Below are 19,101 nucleotides of genomic sequence, written 5' to 3'. Positions count from 1 at the left end.
TTTCGTTAACATATTATGTCATTACGTAACATGGGCACTTACGCGTGCATGGTGCGTTCAATGGAACGCTTGTAAACGTATGGTGGTGTTGTCTATGAAAATATGTTCTATACTTTTTTTTATCAAGTACAAACACGGACATGGTACCGTATGTATCGAAATCAGAACATTAGGAACTACGTCACAGTTTACAACGCCAATTTCATTATAATAAACAATGGCCATCATTAAAATCACTAATCTTTAATCAAAAATTATCTAATCATAATCATCATTTTCAGACATTCACGATATACAACGAGATAGTCAATTAACATAGAGGCTTTTTTTTAATATTAATATTTTTTTAGTAATTTCACTTGATCTACTAATCGAAAATAAACAGTTCGGTTTAAATACATTGTAATATCCATTAATATTAATCTATATAAATCAATACTATGATTTGAAACTGTTAAAAGAGAGTTTCGCAGTTAATATTTACATTAAGAGTGACGTCAGAGAAGCTTAAATCCATAATAAAAGTTTGTTCCGATTGAATTCATCTGTGAATTGATTGGTTGATGAGTCATCCAATCACAAAAAGGCGTCTGATGAATTAACCAATCAGAATTACACGATAATGCTTACAGCGATAAGAAGTGCGTCCTTATCAACGTTATGTGTGAATTGTCAGCGAACAAACGGTAAATATTTTATCCATTTTAATGTCATATAGTATATTATAAATGTAATTAATAGGTTAGGTGGATACCGTATCTGTCGGGAATCGTGTGTCCAAATTTGCACATGTTTGAATGCTTTAGCCAGAAGTTATTTTGGATTTTGTTGAACCCTCCGCATTGTAGTGATAGGCTCCGAGGCGGCGAGGTTAGTTTGCAGCGGCGGCTAGGCCTACACTGATACTAAAATAGATAATTGCGTCACTAGTACTATAGTAGATGGACGGATTGCTCGCTGATGTATTAAAAATCATTTATCGTGTTCTGTAAAAGTTCGATTATGGTGGTAACGGAGAATAATAATTAAAAAGTTTAACTGCTTCATCTGCCGTTAAATGGGTTGAATATAACTTAATTTCATCCATCATTCCGTAAAAATAACCATCATCGCTTTCGCGATGACCAGTTCCAAAAGCTCCGATTGTAACACCACTGCCACTGCCAAGGCTATCCAAATCAGCACAACACACACTATCGGTCAGTACCCCATTTATATAGACAGTTGATGTTTTTCCACCAAATGTGAAAACAACATGGATCCATTCATTAAAGCGAAAATCGGCAATGTCAATGGTTAATTCCGGTGGAGGTCCAAAAACTGAAATTCGAAACGGGCCGTTGCTTTTTATTTTCACCTCCCAAGTGCCGGAATTCTGGAATCCATTACTAATAAATCCAATCCCTCCAGTGGTAGGTGGGACACAATTTAAAAGTAAACTGAATGAAAATTCAGAACCAAAGTTGTATGTTTCAAACTTTTCCATGTACAGTCTAAAGTTTCCATTAAATTGTACTGCTTTTCCTTGTGGTCCTTGAGTGTATGTTACTCCTGAACCAACGACAGCGCCATCATAACCATTACCAGATACATCATTTAAATTGTCTTCAAATGAATAATGTGCCAATAGATTGGAATTCAGTACATCAAGGGTGGTCAGTGGCTGTGGGGTGGTCAGTGGCTGTGGAGTGGTCACTTGCTGTGGGGTGGTCACTTGTTGTGGGGTAGACAGTGGCTGTGGAGTGGTCAGTGGCTGTGGAGTGGTCAGTGGTTGTGGGGTGGTCACTTGCTGTTGAGTGGTCACTTGTTGTGGGGTAGACAGTGGCTGTGGAGTGGTCAGTGGCTGTGGGGCGGTCAGTGGTTGTGGGGTGGTCACTTGCTGTGGAGTGGTCACTTGTTGTGGGGTAGACAGTGGCTGTGGGGTAGTCAGTGGCTGTGGAGTGGTCAGTGGCTGTGGAGTGGTCAGTGGCTGTGGGGTGGTCACTTGCTGTGGAGTGGTCACTTGTTGTGGGGTAGACAGTGGCTGTGGGGTAGTCAGTGGCTGTGGAGTGGTCAGTGGCTGTGGAGTGGTCAGTGGCTGTGGGGTGGTCACTTGCTGTGGGATGGTCACTTGCTGGGTGGTAGACAAAGAAGTAGTTTTAATGTTAAGGGTGGTCAGTTTTTGTTGGGTGGTCACTTGCTGTGGGGTGGTCACTTGCTGGGTGGTAGACAAAGAAGTAGTTTTAATGTCAAGGGTGGTCCGTTTTTGTTGGGTGGCCACTTGCTGCAGGGTTGTCACTTGCTGCAGGGTGGTCACTTGCTGCAGGGTGGTCACTTGCTGGGTGGTAGACAAAGAAGTAGTTTTAACATCAAAGGTGGTCAGTTGCTGTGAGGTGGTCACTTGTTGTGAGGTGGTCAACAAAGGAGGAGTGGTTTCAACATCAAGAGTGGTCACTTGGTGTGGGGTGGTCACTCGATGGGTAACATGATGCAACATTAAGCTATTCATCTTGTGATCTGTTTCTGTGTACAAACAGTCGTTGTCGTTGGCTGAAACTGCTGGATATCTGAAACATTTCTTTTGAATTATAGAAACACAGCTATATTTTCCAAATATATTTACTAATTTTGTATTTTCGTTGCAATTTTGCCCACATGCAAACAACATCATTGATGACATCACAACAGTGAATAGTTCATATTCTATGACCAAAAAAAAAACAACAAATTTATGGTTTAAAAAATTAACAAACAAATTAATATTAATGTAATTATAATTCTAATTGTAAAACACCAGATATAAAGAGCCCTGACTAACTTTGGAAACTTCTACAGTAAGTCTGTACTTACCATGCATCATATCAAATGTTATTAATGTATCTCACTCAGTAGTAATAACATTAGCCAATGTTTCTCTAGTCTGCTCTTAGAACCAAACTGTTTGTACTGTCTATAATGTTGTTATTTAAAACCTACAGTAACCATTCAACCTATGGTGGAACGTAATGTTCCAATAAAGACATGTAACATTATACACTAAAATGATTATTTGTTTTGCGAACAAATTCATCGTTCCTTTCAAACTTTGATAGTGATACTTAGTTCTGATTAAGCGAAAATAACCAATAACAAGATTAATCAATACACATCAACATGCATTGATTTTTGCCTAAATTATTTTTCAAAAGCATTTTGTTTAACAAAAAGACTCTAATATACAAGTGCGGATTACAGAAATATACGAGAATCATTGTTATTTTTAATATCCGGTAATAAACTTGATCAAATAGGGACTTAGAGTAACTCTACAATAGCACTCAGGTACACAATATGTAGGGTGATTCAATGTATCAATAGATGTAACTAATATGTACAATTAATATGTACAATTAATCTACACTTCAAATTTGACTTAATTAAATTGACGATTCCTTGCTACCAACTTCAAATTGACTACTGTGCCTTGAATTTTATTTTATTTCCACCACATCCGACAGCGAAAAATCGCCAATTACAGGATGCCTTAAAACTCTTCAGATATAAATATAGAATTAAAAGCACATTAAATTACAAAACATGAAACATACAAAGTGGCAAACTTAAATCGATTTAAGAACTTAAATTGGACAAAGTGTCAAAAAAAGTTATAGTAGAAATAAAACAATCTATTCCAATTTAAGACCCACATGCTCTTTCTACCCTTTTCTCTCACCCCACCCTCATTTGTGTTTGATCAGTTTAATACCAGCAGTATTTGTTATATGTAATGTACTACTACTGCACCCAGGGAAAGGGGGTTCAGCCAGCCCCTCTAAATTTCACAAATTGTAATGGCCCCTATTTCAAAATCCTGGATCCCTCTGACACCTATGAGCAATTTTATTAGATTACAGTAATTATCTGGTGTTCTATACAGTATATATAAATTTATATTAAATATACTGTATATAATATAGTATTACAGTAAAAAAAAAATCTTCCAAAAACATCTACAGTAAATTATAAAAATAATTTCTCATTACATACTGATATATTTCCTATCCTGAATCTACATTTTAAATACATAACATAATGCGATTAAAGAGTAATGTAAGTACAATTCCCTGCACGTTTATTCTATAATAATTTTCACACAAACATTCAGCGTGATGAGTAATTTGTGCTGGGTGGAGCATTGTTACTATTTAATAGCCAGAGTGTACAAAGCATTGGCTCCCCATAGAGATTCCCCGAATATTAATCTAATGTGCATCTTTTTAAATTAAAACTACAATAATATGAACTATAGTATAATCATCTATGCTGTGCTGCAGATATTGTTTTTTTTTGTCACACTGTATTTAAATTTCATTTAAAACAGCTTAGTCTTACTTTTGTCGCTATGGTCTTACTGTACATGTGTGTCTTAGAGTACTTAGCAACAGATGATCACAATACACAACATTAAGATTATTAGTATTTAGTAAAGTATTGTATTAAGTTCAGACTTATATTGACATTTTTAAGAAGAAATTGGGTTGTTGTTTGTCAATTTTACTCTTCCCTGATCATACAGTACTGTAGTTAAAATACTGTACATTTCATTTCAACAGCTTTCTTACCACAGCAGCAGTAGTGTACTTACATGTAGCAGATGATCAAAATACAAACATCAGGATTATTAGTATTATACTAAATTTAGACTTATATTGAAATGTTACAGAAATATTAATTATCCATTTAGCACCACAATGAAAATGGAGGTTTAAATTTGTCATTTAAGTACATATCATTTTGTAGACTACATGTAAACATCTTTAAAATTATCCATTTAGCATCTCAGTGAGAGTAGAAAGGAGGTTTTTAATTTGTCGTTTAAGTACATATCATTTAGCATCTCAGTGAGAGTAGAAAGGAGGTTTTTAATTTGTCATTTAAGTACATATCATTTAGCATCTCAGTGAGAGTAGAAAGGAGGTTTTTAATTTGTCGTTTAAGTACATATCATTTAGCATCTCAGTGAGAGTAGAAAGGAGGTTTTTAATTTGTCATTTAAGTACATATCATTTTGTAGACTACATGTAAACATCTTTAAAATTATCCATTTAGCATCTCAGTGAGAGTAGAAAGGAGGTTTTTAATTTGTCGTTTAAGTACAGTATCATTAGTACACTAAACTAAACCATTTTTTGCTTCATGACTGAACAGAGTACATGATCCTTCATCTCTCATTAACCATCTTTTGTTGTCAAATTCATCAATTGAATATAATTATTAACAATAGCTTTAATTCATGACTGAGTATTTCCATGGAGGAACAGGATCAGAACAATAGTGCTTTCAGCTTGAATCATTTGCTGTCTACAGTATAGTATTTGTTAGTCCAGCTAACTCCATCTGTTTTTGTTTATGTACTCTCTAAATATTCTCATATTTAATTAGACAGTATTGAATTTTGTTTTTGGTATAAAAAAACAAAATTAACTTCTTTTTAAAAATAAACAGTTCGGTTTAAATACATTTTAATATTCATCAATCATATTAATCTACAGTATATAAATCAATACTTTGATTTGAAACTGTTGAAGATGTATTGTCCCCCAAAAACATAAAAAATGAAGATTAATTAAATCAGACTTTGAATGGGTTATTTTGTAGTTTTAATCAAGTGAATTACTTCCGTAGAAAAAAAAACTGGAAAAAATAATGTTTTCACTTATAAAATAACATGAAAAATGGTTAAATTCAACAAAAAATCCATTGGCTGGCAGCCAATTTGACCATTTTTTGCTTTAAATTCCAGTTTTTTTTCAGGTAAATAAATATTTTTTCGATCCAATTTTTGGTCTAAGTCAATAACTATTATGTGACATTAAAATGGCATATTCAACAACAAAAATTGAAAAATCAAAATTTTCAGGGGGACAATACATCTTTAAAAGAGAGTTTCACAGCTAATATTTACATTAATATAATGAGTGTCATCAGAGCAGCTTAAATCCATAATAAAAGTTTGTTCCGATTGAATTCATCTGTGAATTGATTGGTTGATGAGTCATCCAATCACGAAAAGGTGTCTGATGAATGAACCAATCAGAATTACACGTTGATGCTTACAGTGGATAAGAAGTGCGTCTTTATCAACGTTATGTGTGAATTGTCATCAAACGATCGGTAATATTTTATCAATTTTAATGTCATATAGTACTGTATAATTATTATAATTGTAATTAATAGGTTAGGTGGATACCGTATCTGTCTGGAATCGTGTGTCCAAATTTGTACACGTTTGAATGCTTTAGACCAAAGTTAATTGTGATTTTGTTGAACGCTCCGCATTGTAGTGTCGTGAGGTAATTTCCCGATTGATCTTAATCAAAACAGTACTGGGTATGGTCTACTAGCGTTCCTGCTCCCAACTCGTCATCCATTCATAGAAGCCTTATTGAAGTAAGCCTACCTGATGGTAACCATAGGATGGTCCCGAGATAACGACTATACTTTGGCTTTAGTCGATAGAAGATTGACAAATTGGTTAGAGAGAGAGTATATGGTGTTTGATTACATTAGTGTTTTATTTGTTACATTATGTGTGGAAGAGTCTATATAGAAGAGTCTATGTATATATAATTGATGTTCCGCGTTGTTATAGTCAATATGATTAATCCATGTTGTTTTGGTTAAAACCTATATTATTTTATACATATTTAAAATAATTAAAATAATTGTTATGATTATATTATTAATAAAAATTATATTTGTTAGTATGATTTCATAATAAAAATAGATATAAAGAAGAAATAGCAAAGAGATTATGGAGCGGCTATTCATGAATATATAAATAATAAGTATTGTAAGTTAGTTTATAATTTTTGGTGATCTTGTCAAAGGTCATGCACCATAGCCTGCCACGTTTCGATATTCAATATTGAACAGAGGCTAGGCCTAACACATTAGTATCTATAGATAATGTGTCACTAGTAGATGGATGGGTGACGCCCATTGCTCGCTGATGTAATTAAAAATCGTTTATCGTGTTCTGTAAAAGTTCAATTATCGTGGTAACGGAGAATATTACTTAAAAAGTTTGAGTGTGTCATCTGCCGTTAAATTAGTTGAATATAACTTTATTTCATCCATCATTCCATAAAAATAACCATCATCTCCGTCAGGATGACCAGTTCCAAACGCTCCGATTGTAACACCACTGCCACTGCCAAGGCTATGGTCACTTGCTGTGGAGTGGTCACTTGCTGTGGGGTGGTCAGTTGTTGTGGGGTGGTCACATGCTGTTGGGTGGTCACTTGCTGTTGGGTGGTCACTTGCTGGGTTGTAGACAAAGAAGTAGTTTTAATGTCAAGGGTGGTCAGTTTTTTTTTGGTGGTCACTTGCTGTGTGGTGGTCACTTGCTGGGTGGTAGACAAAAATGTGGTTTTAACGTCAAGGGTGGTCACTTGCTGTGGGGTGGTCACTTGCTGGGTGGTAGACAAAGATGTGGTTTTAACGTCAAGGGTGGTCAGTTGCTGCGGGGTGGTCACTTGCTGTGGGGTGGTCAACAAAGAAGTGGTTTTAACATCAAGGGTGGTCACTTGCTGTGGGGTGGTTACTTGTTGTAGGGTAGTTACTTGCTGGGTGGTAGACAAAAATATGGTTTTAACATCAAGGGTGGTCAGTTGCTGTGGGGTGGTCCACAAAGGAGTGGTTTCAACATCAAGAGTGGTCACTTGGTGTGGGGTGGTCACTCGGTGGGTAACATGATGCAACTTTAAGCCATTCATCTTGTGATCTGTTCCTGTGTACAAACAGTCGTTGTCATTGGCTGAAACTGCTGGATATCTGAAACATTTCTTTTGAATTATAGAAACACAGCTATATTTTCCAAATATATTTACTGATTTTGTATTTTCGATGCAATTGTGCCCACATGCAAACAACATCATTGATGACATCACAACAGTGAATAATTCATATTCTATGACAAAGATAAAAATAAATTAATTTACAATTTAAAAAATTAACAAATAAATTAATAAAAACAATATTTTTTAATGTAATTATAATTCTAACTGTAAAACACAAGATTTAAAGAGCCCCGACTAACTTTGGAAACTTATCTACAGTAAGTCTGTACTTACCATGCATCATATCAAATGTTAATGTATCTCACTCAGTAGAAATAACATTAATAGCCAATGTTTCTCTACCAAACTGTTTGTACTGTCTATAATGTTGTTATTTAAAACCTACAGTAACCATTCATGGCTTAACAAGGTACATGATCCCTCATCTCTCACTAGTTACCATCTTTTGTTGCCAAATTCATTATTTGAATATAATTATTAACAATAGCTTTAATTCATGACTGAGTATCTCTGACAGGATCACAACAATAGTGCTTTCAGCTTGAATCATTTGCTGTCTATTTGTTACTCCATCTCTTTTGTTTACTCTCTCAATATCCTCAAATTTAATTAGATAATATTGATTTATATTTTGCTTTTTGTATTAAAAAAAAAATTAAAATCATTAAACAAATATATAATTAAATGTAATTTGTATTTTGTAGTCATTTCTCATTAGTGTGTTTCAAGGGACCCTGTTTCAATTGTTGATATTTTCATAAGAAATATTTGATCATTAATCATCAATTCAAAGCAAATTACTGAAAAAATCAGTCACTGGATCTACAAATAAAATAAACAAAAAGCAAAAACAGCTAAAAATATGTACCAAGCTCTCAGATAAAAATTATTCCTTTGTCAGGGCTAATTATTAATCATGAATATTACATTTTGGATTTAGAAGAATTTATTTACATATATTTTTCTTCCCACAGACTGTAGTGTTGAGAATAAAATCAACATGCCGCTTACAAGCGCCAAGCTTCGATCGTTGTCGCACAAGGTGCTCACGCCAGCAGAGTGTCAGCAGCTTAAGACGGCCATACAGTCATTCAGAGAGAACCACTCCATAGTTTCCTTCTGTAGCTCCTTAAAAGTCATCCTTAACACCAAAGAGAAGATGCAGATTTTGGTGGTGCTTCACTCTATGGTTCCAGAACATCTTCTTCTAGATTTCAATAGTTTATGCTCCGTCCATTTTCAGCATTATGAGAGACTTCTACAGAGTGAACATCAAAAGATGAAACCATCAGATAAAGGAGATAAGAAACCAGCCAGACATAGCTCTGTACTAGAACCTTCTAAAGGAATAACGGAAGGAGTTAGGGAAAGAAACGACAGAAGAAGAAGAACCAGATCAATGGAGGGGAACCTTGATAGAATCCATCTGGAGGCATCAACATCAAGAGTTCCTGGTAAGAAAGACAAACAAGGAGACGAGAGAACTGGAAAAGCAGAGAGAAAACGAAGCAAAACTACTCATGTCGAGTTATTAAGAGTAACGTCAACTTCGGATGAGATACCGGTTCAAAGGTCAAGTAGGTCAGGTCAGAATCTCGCTGTCCGAAAGGTTAAACTTGAAAACAGACATGGAGAAAACTTAGGGTTTTGTATTCGTGGTGGAAAAGATCTTAATGCTGGTATATATATTTCATCTGTTGATTCAGGTGGCCAAGCCGAAAAGAAGGTAAAAAATCAATTTTTCTGTATTCCTAAATTGAAACAGAGTAATTATTTGTCAATAACTTACAGTATTTATTATCTTGAATTAATGTCTACAATTTATCTGATTTTTAGGGTTTAAAAGTTGGAGAACGGATTTTAAAAGTGAACGGCACATCTCTTAAAAACGTGACTCATGCGGAGGCCGTGGTGGCGATAAAATCTGCTTTTAAGTTGACACTATACCTAGCACAATGTGGACAGATGCCTGGTACGCCAAATGATACTCCTAGGTAATTTATTTTGGTTCTTGTAAATTCTGAATGGATTCTGGTTTAGAAAAATCATGGATCAATACATAGCTACAGAAGGCCATCATAAGTAAGTGTTATTTTAATTAAGACACATAAAAAACCATTTTTCTATCATATGTATCCCTTTTGGGATTTACTTCTCTGGTCAATTTTAAACACATAATGTTTTATTGTGTACTGTACAGTATGGCTGTTATGCTTTAAGTTCAGGCTTACTGTATTTAATATTATTTAATATTTGTCCTCAGTGAGGAAATTAGGATTAGGCCCTCCACGGACCCACGGCAGCCAGCAGTGCAGCGCCTACCAGATTAGGCAATGAGAGTAAAGCATCTTGCCTAAGGATGCAATTAGTATGATAACCTCGAACCCATGCCTATCACATGCTAGTCCGATATTACCATTACACCATCACTCTCCAGTATATACAGCACCCGCCACGATTTCTAGATGGTCTCCCATCCAGAACGCAACCGGGCCCAACGTTGCTTATTTGATTGTGATTTAGGATATTAATACAGTAGGTCATTATGAGTAATCTTTTTATTTTACTTAACGCAACAAAAAAAACATTTTTCTATCACCCTATTGGGATACTGTACTTCCCTATTTGTATTTGATCAATGTAGTGCATGACGTACTTGTAAAGTCTGACTGGATTCTGGTTTAGGATAATTATGGAGTAATTATTACTTAATGGATCAATACATACTGTATCTACAGAAGGTGTTATTTTAATTAAGACAAGCAAATGTTTCTATTTTATTTATCATCCTTTTGGGATTTACTTCTCTGGTCAATAAATAATAAGTTTTTTATTTAAAAAAAAACACATACAGTACTGTATACGTCTGTACAGTATGGCTGTTATCGCTCTAAGTACAGACTTAGTATTATTGAGTGATAAATCATGAAGATTCCAATATACATTGTTAGCACAGGTGAAACCTAAGTAAATGTACACAATGGCTGCTATTGATAAATTGTATGAATGTACTTAGTTGAACCAGGTGACTCTAAAGGAAGCAGTCAAATACAGTTAAGCCTCGACTACTGCAGTAATTCTAAAGGAAGCAGTCAAATACAGTTAAGCCTCGACTACTGCAGTAATTCTAAAGGAAGCAGTCAAATACAGTTAAGCCTCGACTACTGCAGTAATTCTAAAGGAAGCAGTCAAATACAGTTAAGCCTCGACTACTGCAGTAATTCTAAAGGAAGCAGTCAAATACAGTTAAGCCTCGACTACTGCAGTAATTCTAAAGGAAGCAGTCAAATACAGTTAAGCCTCGACTACTGCAGTAATTCTAAAGGAAGCAGTCAAATACAGTTAAGCCTCGACTACTGCAGTAATTCTAAAGGAAGCAGTCAAATACAGTTAAGCCTCGACTACTGCAGTAATTCTAAAGGAAGCAGTCAAATACAGTTAAGCCTCGACTACTGCAGTAATTCTAAAGGAAGCAGTCAAATACAGTTAAGCCTCGACTACTGCAGTAATTCTAAAGGAAGCAGTCAAATACAGTTAAGCCTCGACTACTGCAGTAATTCTAAAGGAAGCAGTCAAATACAGTTAAGCCTCGACTACTGCAGTAATTCTAAAGGAAGCAGTCAAATACAGTTAAGCCTCGACTACTGCAGTAATTCTAAAGGAAGCAGTCAAATACAGTTAAGCCTCGACTACTGCAGTAATTCTAAAGGAAGCAGTCAAATACAGTTAAGCCTCGACTACTGCAGTAATTCTAAAGGAAGCAGTCAAATACAGTTAAGCCTCGACTACTGCAGTAATTCTAAAGGAAGCAGTCAAATACAGTTAAGCCTCGACTACTGCAGTAATTCTAAAGGAAGCAGTCAAATACAGTTAAGCCTCGACTACTGCAGTAATTCTAAAGGAAGCAGTCAAATACAGTTAAGCCTCGACTACTGCAGTAATTCTAAAGGAAGCAGTCAAATACAGTTAAGCCTCGACTACTGCAGTAATTCTAAAGGAAGCAGTCAAATACAGTTAAGCCTCGACTACTGCAGTAATTCTAAAGGAAGCAGTCAAATACAGTTAAGCCTCGACTACTGCAGTAATTCTAAAGGAAGCAGTCAAATACAGTTAAGCCTCGACTACTGCAGTAATTCTAAAGCATAGTATATATCATTAGTAATGGCCAAAGTTAATAATATGAGCATAATGTTATATAAATGTATTTGAAAAATGTATTTCTTTTTCATCCTGAACAATTGTACTTTTGTTTTATTCATTAAGAAATTCACTCTTTTTACTTTGCTTGATTTGAACACCAAGTCTCATGTTAAATTTAAGCATAATTTTAGTTATACTGGTAATTAACTACAGACACACCTATTAAATGGACACACCTATTCAACAGACACACCTATTCAACAGACACACCTATTCAACAGACACACCTATTCAACAGACACACGTATTCAACAGACACACGTATTCAACAGACACACGTATTCAACAGACACACGTATTCAACAGACACACCTATTCAACAGACACACCTATTCAACGGACACACCTATTCAACGGACACACCTATTCAACGGACACACCTATTCAACAGACACACCTATTCAACAGACACACCTATTCAACGGACACACCTATTCAACGGACACACCTATTCAACGGACACACCTATTCAACAGACACACCTATTCAACAGACACACCTATTCAACAGACACACCTATTCAACAGACACACCTATTCAACAGACACACCTATTCAATGGACACACCTATTCAACAGACACACCTATTCAATGGACACACCTATTCAACAGACACACCTATTCAATGGACACACCTATTCAACAGACACACCTATTAAATGGACACACGTATTCAACGGACACACCTATTCAACGACACACCTATTAAATGGACACACGTATTCTACGGACACACGTATTCAATGGACACACCTATTAAATGGACACACCTATTCAACAGACACACGTATTCAACAGACACACCTATTCAATGGATACTCCTGTGAACAAACGATGGAAAAGTATCACAGCTTTCAAATATGTTTAAACTGTTTGATAACATAACAGTACAAATATATGACACAGTATTCACTTCCAGTGTACACTTTCTTAACCGACTTTTAAATCTTTTTTTAAATAGAAGTCGGGAAAGTTCATCATACCGAAAGGATGACTCACTCGTGGACAGAATGAGGGTTGTATTACTGGTTGCAGATGATGATGGCTTTCTTGGTTGCAGTATACGAGGGTAAGTTGCAACTGTAGTTTTTTTATAAACCTAATATATATAATTTTATAAAGCCATTCCCATATAAACACAATTATACTGTTTTGCCAACCATGAATTGACTATAGGATCTAAAGGGTAAAGATTCACAATATATAATTGATTACCCAAATTTGAAATACTTGCAAAGAAAATTACCAGAGCAAAACACAAAAAACATGTTACACCCATTTTAAAATAACTATACAGAAAATATGGTGTGGTATGGTGTAAAACTTCTAACTGATATGGTACAATGCTTTTTTATTTTTTATCCCTTAGTGGTATTGACTACGGCTTGCCAGTGACCGTTGCAAGTATAGATCCGCTATCACCTGCCCACAAGGCCGGACTAAAGCGAGGAGAACTCGTACTAAAGGTGTGTTCTTAAACCTTTAATTACAATATAATGGTAGACAAGCACCCTTCACAAATCTATTGTTCTTTTGTCATAACACCAATTCAATTACAATCACCAAGGCAACGTATGGTGTTGACGACCAATGTAGGATATCTATCTCTGATTGACATTTCTAAATACTTTTACAAAAGTTCAGAAAACAGTGGTGTAGCCAAATAAAGTGGTCTGGTTTTCGCAAGAAAATAGAACAGTTTCTGTTCAAGCCACTGAATTGTCAAAGGCCTCTGTCAAAGAGAACAATCTGTGTTCAAGCCACTGGATTGTCAAAGGCTTCTGTCAAAGAGAACAATCTGTGTTCAAGCCAGTGGATTGTCAAAGGCTTCTGTCAAAGAGAACAATCTGTGTTCAAGCCAGTGGATTGTCAAAGGCCAACCATAATCGTGGCTACGGCCCTGTAAATGTTTTTTTGAAAACATATCAAAAGAAACTGTAGGTATGGTGCTGACTAACAATAAAGAAGGATATTTATCTATGAATTTGTATTTTTTAATTTTAAAATACTTATAGAGCCATTAAAATTACTCCATAATAATGTATTTTGTAAGAGATTGAAAACTGTAGTTGTTTCATATTAATTAAGTTATTATCAATTAAGTTTCTAAGCTTATTAATGATTAAACACATTTAGTTGTTTTAAGTACTTTTGTTGTATACCAACACATTGTTTTTTTTTCAAAAGGACTAACTACCACACCCTAAATCAGTTCCAGTTTATTTACCACTGAATTAAGTTGTTAAATGTTCAAATATAGGTCGGTTTTTTTTGTCAATGTCAGTACAAAAATCATCTGTCTATTCATTCTTAAAGTTTATTCAGTTTATTGGTAATTTCACCTTTATAACCTCATACGGTTTTTACTAAGTCCGTTAAAAAAAATATATGTATAGAGGGCGATATGACAATTAGATTCAGTATCCAAGTTTAGAGTTTTGCTGGTATCCAGTAAACTCAAGCAAATATTATTGGAGAAATCTTTTTTTTTTTTTTCTGGAAGAATCTAGAATGGGAAAATAACAAAATGAGGGGAAAAGGCAGTAAAAATACTAAATCTATAATCATTATAAATTAAACTATATTTCCAGGTAAATGGGGAAGACATATCTGGAATGAACCATTTAGATGTCGTTGACCTCATGACAACCTCAAATGTTGTGAAGATGCTTGTGATGCCTAACATGAATCGCGTTAAACGGAGTTTGTCAAGCCAGACGTCAACGGAACTACGACGAAGTCCAAGACTACAACAAGGTGGGTATAACATTTCAAAAGGCAAAATTTACTTTTACCTCCAAGAAGAACAAAAACAACTTTTAAATGATAATAACTATATAAAAGTAAATCAAAAGTAACTAGATTTGAACTCGTCACTACGGACAGTTAGGTTATCCGCAGCGCAAACTCCACGTGCACGTCATACGTTAGAATATTGCGCGCAGAAAAATGATTATGCCATTTTAAAAATGTTAGTGCGCTCTCTATTTTGCGTCACGTCAAACTGTATACGTTATACACTATATTCTGTATACGTACTACGTACAGTGCAGAATAGGTGAAAATAAGGGACCAAAGTTATTGACGCTTTTCGACATGATGACGTCATCACAATTTAAAAAATGGTAGATTATGCGAAAGATAATTGATTGACCTAGACAATATAACAAAATGGGAGGAAATGCAATACGGATAAGTAGAGATGCGCTCTATTAAATGTGATGAGCTATGCGAAAGAGACAAAAATCCTATATTTTATATTCCAGTGGCCATACGATGACGTCACAATGTCCGGTTAGCCATATGGATGCATGATTTGATATCTACAACTCATCTACTTCCAGAATCTGAAATTTTAAAAATGTTCACCACGGAGTTTAGAATCTATGACTTTTTAAAAAAGGCAAAATTTTGACAAATTTTTTAACTTTTTCATTAAAAACACGCGCAAATTGTTCAATTCTACGTGCTCGTATGACGTGATTTTAAGTCCAAATTGTTTGAAAGTTGGTAAATTTACTAGAAAAGGCTGGAAAAACAAAAATCAAAAAAAAAAAAGATGTTTTTGCGCTACGTGCGCATGCGCGCGTAAAAAAATTGCGCATGCCTGGGAATTTTTGAAATGCTCAAAATGACATGAAACGCGTAGAAAGTTGATTAGAAATTTTAAACGCGCGTGCGCGCGTAACTTCCTGTGAAACATGCCATTTTTAATCCATAGAAAGTTTGCGCTTGATATGACTTAAATGTTCACCAAGTTTCAATACAAAATGACTTTCGGATTTTAATTTATGATCAATCATTTAAATTCATAAAACCGCGCGTAACTTACGCTGCGCAACTCAAAATTCATAAAAAAAAGTTTCTTGCACATCTACAGCTACAGGGCAATCTTTTGAAAAAGTTATACAATCATATGTTTGCCAGAGTTAGAGATACGCTGCGAACAAAATTCGTGGAAAGAAAGAAGAACATAGAAAAAAAAAAAAGAAAAAAAAAAGATCCTGACAATAACAAGGGGTTATCCGCCAAGTGCGGATAACCAATAAAAACTAATTATGTACAGATTAAACTTTATAAGTATACACTGCTTGAGTAATATGTTAGTCAGAAGATCTTTTTTTATATTAGTATTAAATGTTACACATAGATCGAATTTTACATTTCAGACTCGAATCAAGGCAGAAGTTCTACATTGGATGCTCGGAACTCGTCTCGTATTTTACCTACAACACCAATCAGAGTCCGCAGAAGGCCTGGCAATATTTCAGCCTTTGAACAGGTATGTAAATGTAAAGGTTACTGTAAAAAGTGACAAAAAACATGACAATTTATAAAAGGGCCTGTCCAGATGAAGATTATTGTTTAGGCCCTCCCCCACCCCCTCCTCTCTTTCTAAATTTTGTAATCCGTACAATGATGTTGTCTGAACTAATCAATAGAGTAATGTAATCCATCATGAAAGTGAACGTATGAACGGAGATAAAATAAAATCTACTATTAATCTTTCTATTTATATTTTAGGAACTGCGAGCTACTCCACCTAGAAGTACGTCCACCCCCATACCCAATGGACAATACAGAAACCAAAATGTGCCCATAAATGAATCGTTGTTCTCAAATGACCGGTCACTCAAATCACATGACCAATGTCCAATTCCAAAACTAAACTTAGAAGAACCTTCGAATACATCTGGAGGAAGCTCAGTAGAAAATATTGCACCTGAACTGAAAGGTAAAGAATTTGAAAATGGAACGATACGATTAAATCTGAACAGTAAAGAGAAGTTGAGTTTAAAAAACACAAAGATTGTTGATATTAACGTCGCTCACCAAAAAGATAAAAGAAGACGAGAATCTATAAAGCATGTTTTTTATTCTCGTGAGCAACTTTCTCATAGAGAAGAAAATAATGGTGATGTCAGTATGGAATTTGATGTTACTAGAAATAGGAGTCCAAAACCATCCAACTATGACCTACAAAACCAAAACTTCCTAGGATCTCCTCACATTATTTCAAACTCTAATAATTCGCTGCAAGACTCTGGGAAAGTGTCCCCATTACTACTACCATTACAGAACATAGGGGTGTCATCTGGTGAGAAAACGCCCCCTACCACCACGCAGTCATCAAAGATTAAAAAGAAGAACAGAATTTCTCTCGCAGCGCAGATATTCAGTAAGAAGCGTGCAAGAGGGAGCATCAGTAGCAGTACGTCCGCGTACAGTAGTTCAGAAAGTCTTGACACGGAAGGGCGCACTTTACCGTCTTTTGACGTTGTTAGCAATATGCAGGATTGGTTTATGTATTAAACTCAACTTAAATTTGTAAACAAAATTTGTAAAGAATTACAAATTCATTAATATTGAAAACCAGATGAACATTTTATCACAATTCATTATATATAAATAAATTGAAGTTGAAACATTTTTAATCAACTCAGAAACCATGAATGGTTATAACATATAGCCAGCTTTGTAGAAGGTTTTAATCAGCATATATATAGTATATAGTATAGTTAATTACTCCATGGTATAAATATCGAGTAATATAATTATTTTTTCAAAGTATGAATAGGACACTCTACTAGTGTATATTTCAATAGAGATAGTATAGTATGAATAGGACACTCTACTAGTGTATATTTCAATAGAGATAGTATAGTATGAATAGGACACTCTACTACTGTATATTTCAATAGAGATAGTATAGTATGAATAGGACACTCTACTACTGTATATTTCAATAGAGATAGTATAGTATGAATAGGACACTCTACTACTGTATATTTCAATAGAGATAGTATAGTATGAATAGGACACTCTACTACTGTATATTTCAATAGAGATAGTATAGTATGAATAGGACACTCTACTACTGTATATTTCAATAGAGATAGTATAGTATGAATAGGACACTCTACTACTGTATATTTCAATAGAGATAGTATAGTATGAATAGGACACTCTACTACTGTATATTTCAATAGAGATAGTATAGTATGAATAGGACACTCTACTACTGTATATTTCAATAGAGATAGTATAGTATGAATAGGACACTCTACTACTGTATATTTCAATAGAGATAGTATAGTATGAATAGGACACTCTACTAGTGTATATTTCAATAGAGATAGTATAGTATGAATAGGACACTCTACTAGTGTATATTTCAATAGAGATAGTATAGTATGAATAGGACACTCTACTACTGTATATTTCAATAGAGATAGTATAGTATGAATAGGACACTCTACTACTGTATATTTCAATAGAGATAGTATAGTATGAATAGGACACTCTACTACTGTATATTTCAATAGAGATAGTATAGTATGAATAGGACACTCTACTACTGTATATTTCAATAGAGATAGTATAGTATGAATAGGACACTCTACTACTGTATATTTCAATAGAGATAGCTGATATACAACCTTTCTAATTAAGAATGGTTTGTTCATTTTTTATTTAAAAACTATATAATTATGACTAATATAATAACATATTTGAAATTAAACTTTGAATTAATTTTTTTAAACATTTTATAAACTTTAGCTTCTTACATTATAATGTGTATACTTTAATAAATCAGTACAAATGTAGAATTATTAAATATTTGATAATACACAGCAGTATATTAGCCTTGCCCTGTAAGCACTCACCCACTCATTTGATATTTGATAATACACAGCAGTATAGCCTTGCCCTGTAAGCACTCACCCACTCATTTTTAGTTTACATTCAAATGTATATTATATTCTTTTACATTAACCACACTAATGCCCATATATGGTCATTACGGGTGAAACTGGTATGTTTGCGTGTTCCACATGGCTGAGCCCTCCTGCTTTTTGTACCAATTATTCATACTGTTGTTATAAATTGATATTTATGACAAGCATGTTTTACATAACAATACAAAGTCTGACTCAATATGATCTTTTAAACTGTTCAATTGTAATTGTGTTTATTAAGGATTAAACCTACATGTAGATTCGCCCCAAATACATATTACAATACTATTGTTGACATATTCACGCACATATACATCGATTATTTACAAGACTTTTTTATA

The 19,101-nt window shown here is 34.5% G+C and overlaps 1 protein-coding gene and 1 long non-coding RNA gene across 2 annotated transcripts in view; one reads left to right on the top strand and one right to left on the bottom strand.

The window, feature by feature from the left end:
* Positions 1-497: 497 nt before the first annotated feature.
* On the top strand, positions 498-18,883 carry LOC140058623 (uncharacterized). The gene is made up of 8 exons (XM_072104316.1): positions 498-686; positions 8,795-9,546; positions 9,657-9,814; positions 12,982-13,089; positions 13,390-13,486; positions 14,612-14,777; positions 16,190-16,302; positions 16,545-18,883. Exons 1-8 carry the CDS (start codon positions 623-625, stop codon positions 17,331-17,333), a joined length of 2,247 nt encoding a protein of 748 aa, XP_071960417.1. The 5' UTR covers positions 498-622; the 3' UTR covers positions 17,334-18,883.
* Positions 7,875-19,101, bottom strand: part of LOC140058634 (uncharacterized) — a 64,193-nt gene continuing 52,966 nt past the window's right edge. Inside the window, exon 3 of the long non-coding RNA XR_011847030.1 lies at positions 7,875-7,930. This is a non-coding gene — a long non-coding RNA (uncharacterized lncRNA). The remainder of the gene's footprint in view (positions 7,931-19,101) is intronic.

This window comes from Antedon mediterranea, chromosome 9 (assembly GCF_964355755.1).
Source record: "Antedon mediterranea chromosome 9, ecAntMedi1.1, whole genome shotgun sequence".
Taxonomy (NCBI): Eukaryota; Metazoa; Echinodermata; class Crinoidea; order Comatulida; family Antedonidae; genus Antedon; species Antedon mediterranea.
The sequence above is the reverse complement of the archived record's forward strand: the minus strand, read 5'-3'. Positions and strand labels throughout refer to the sequence as shown.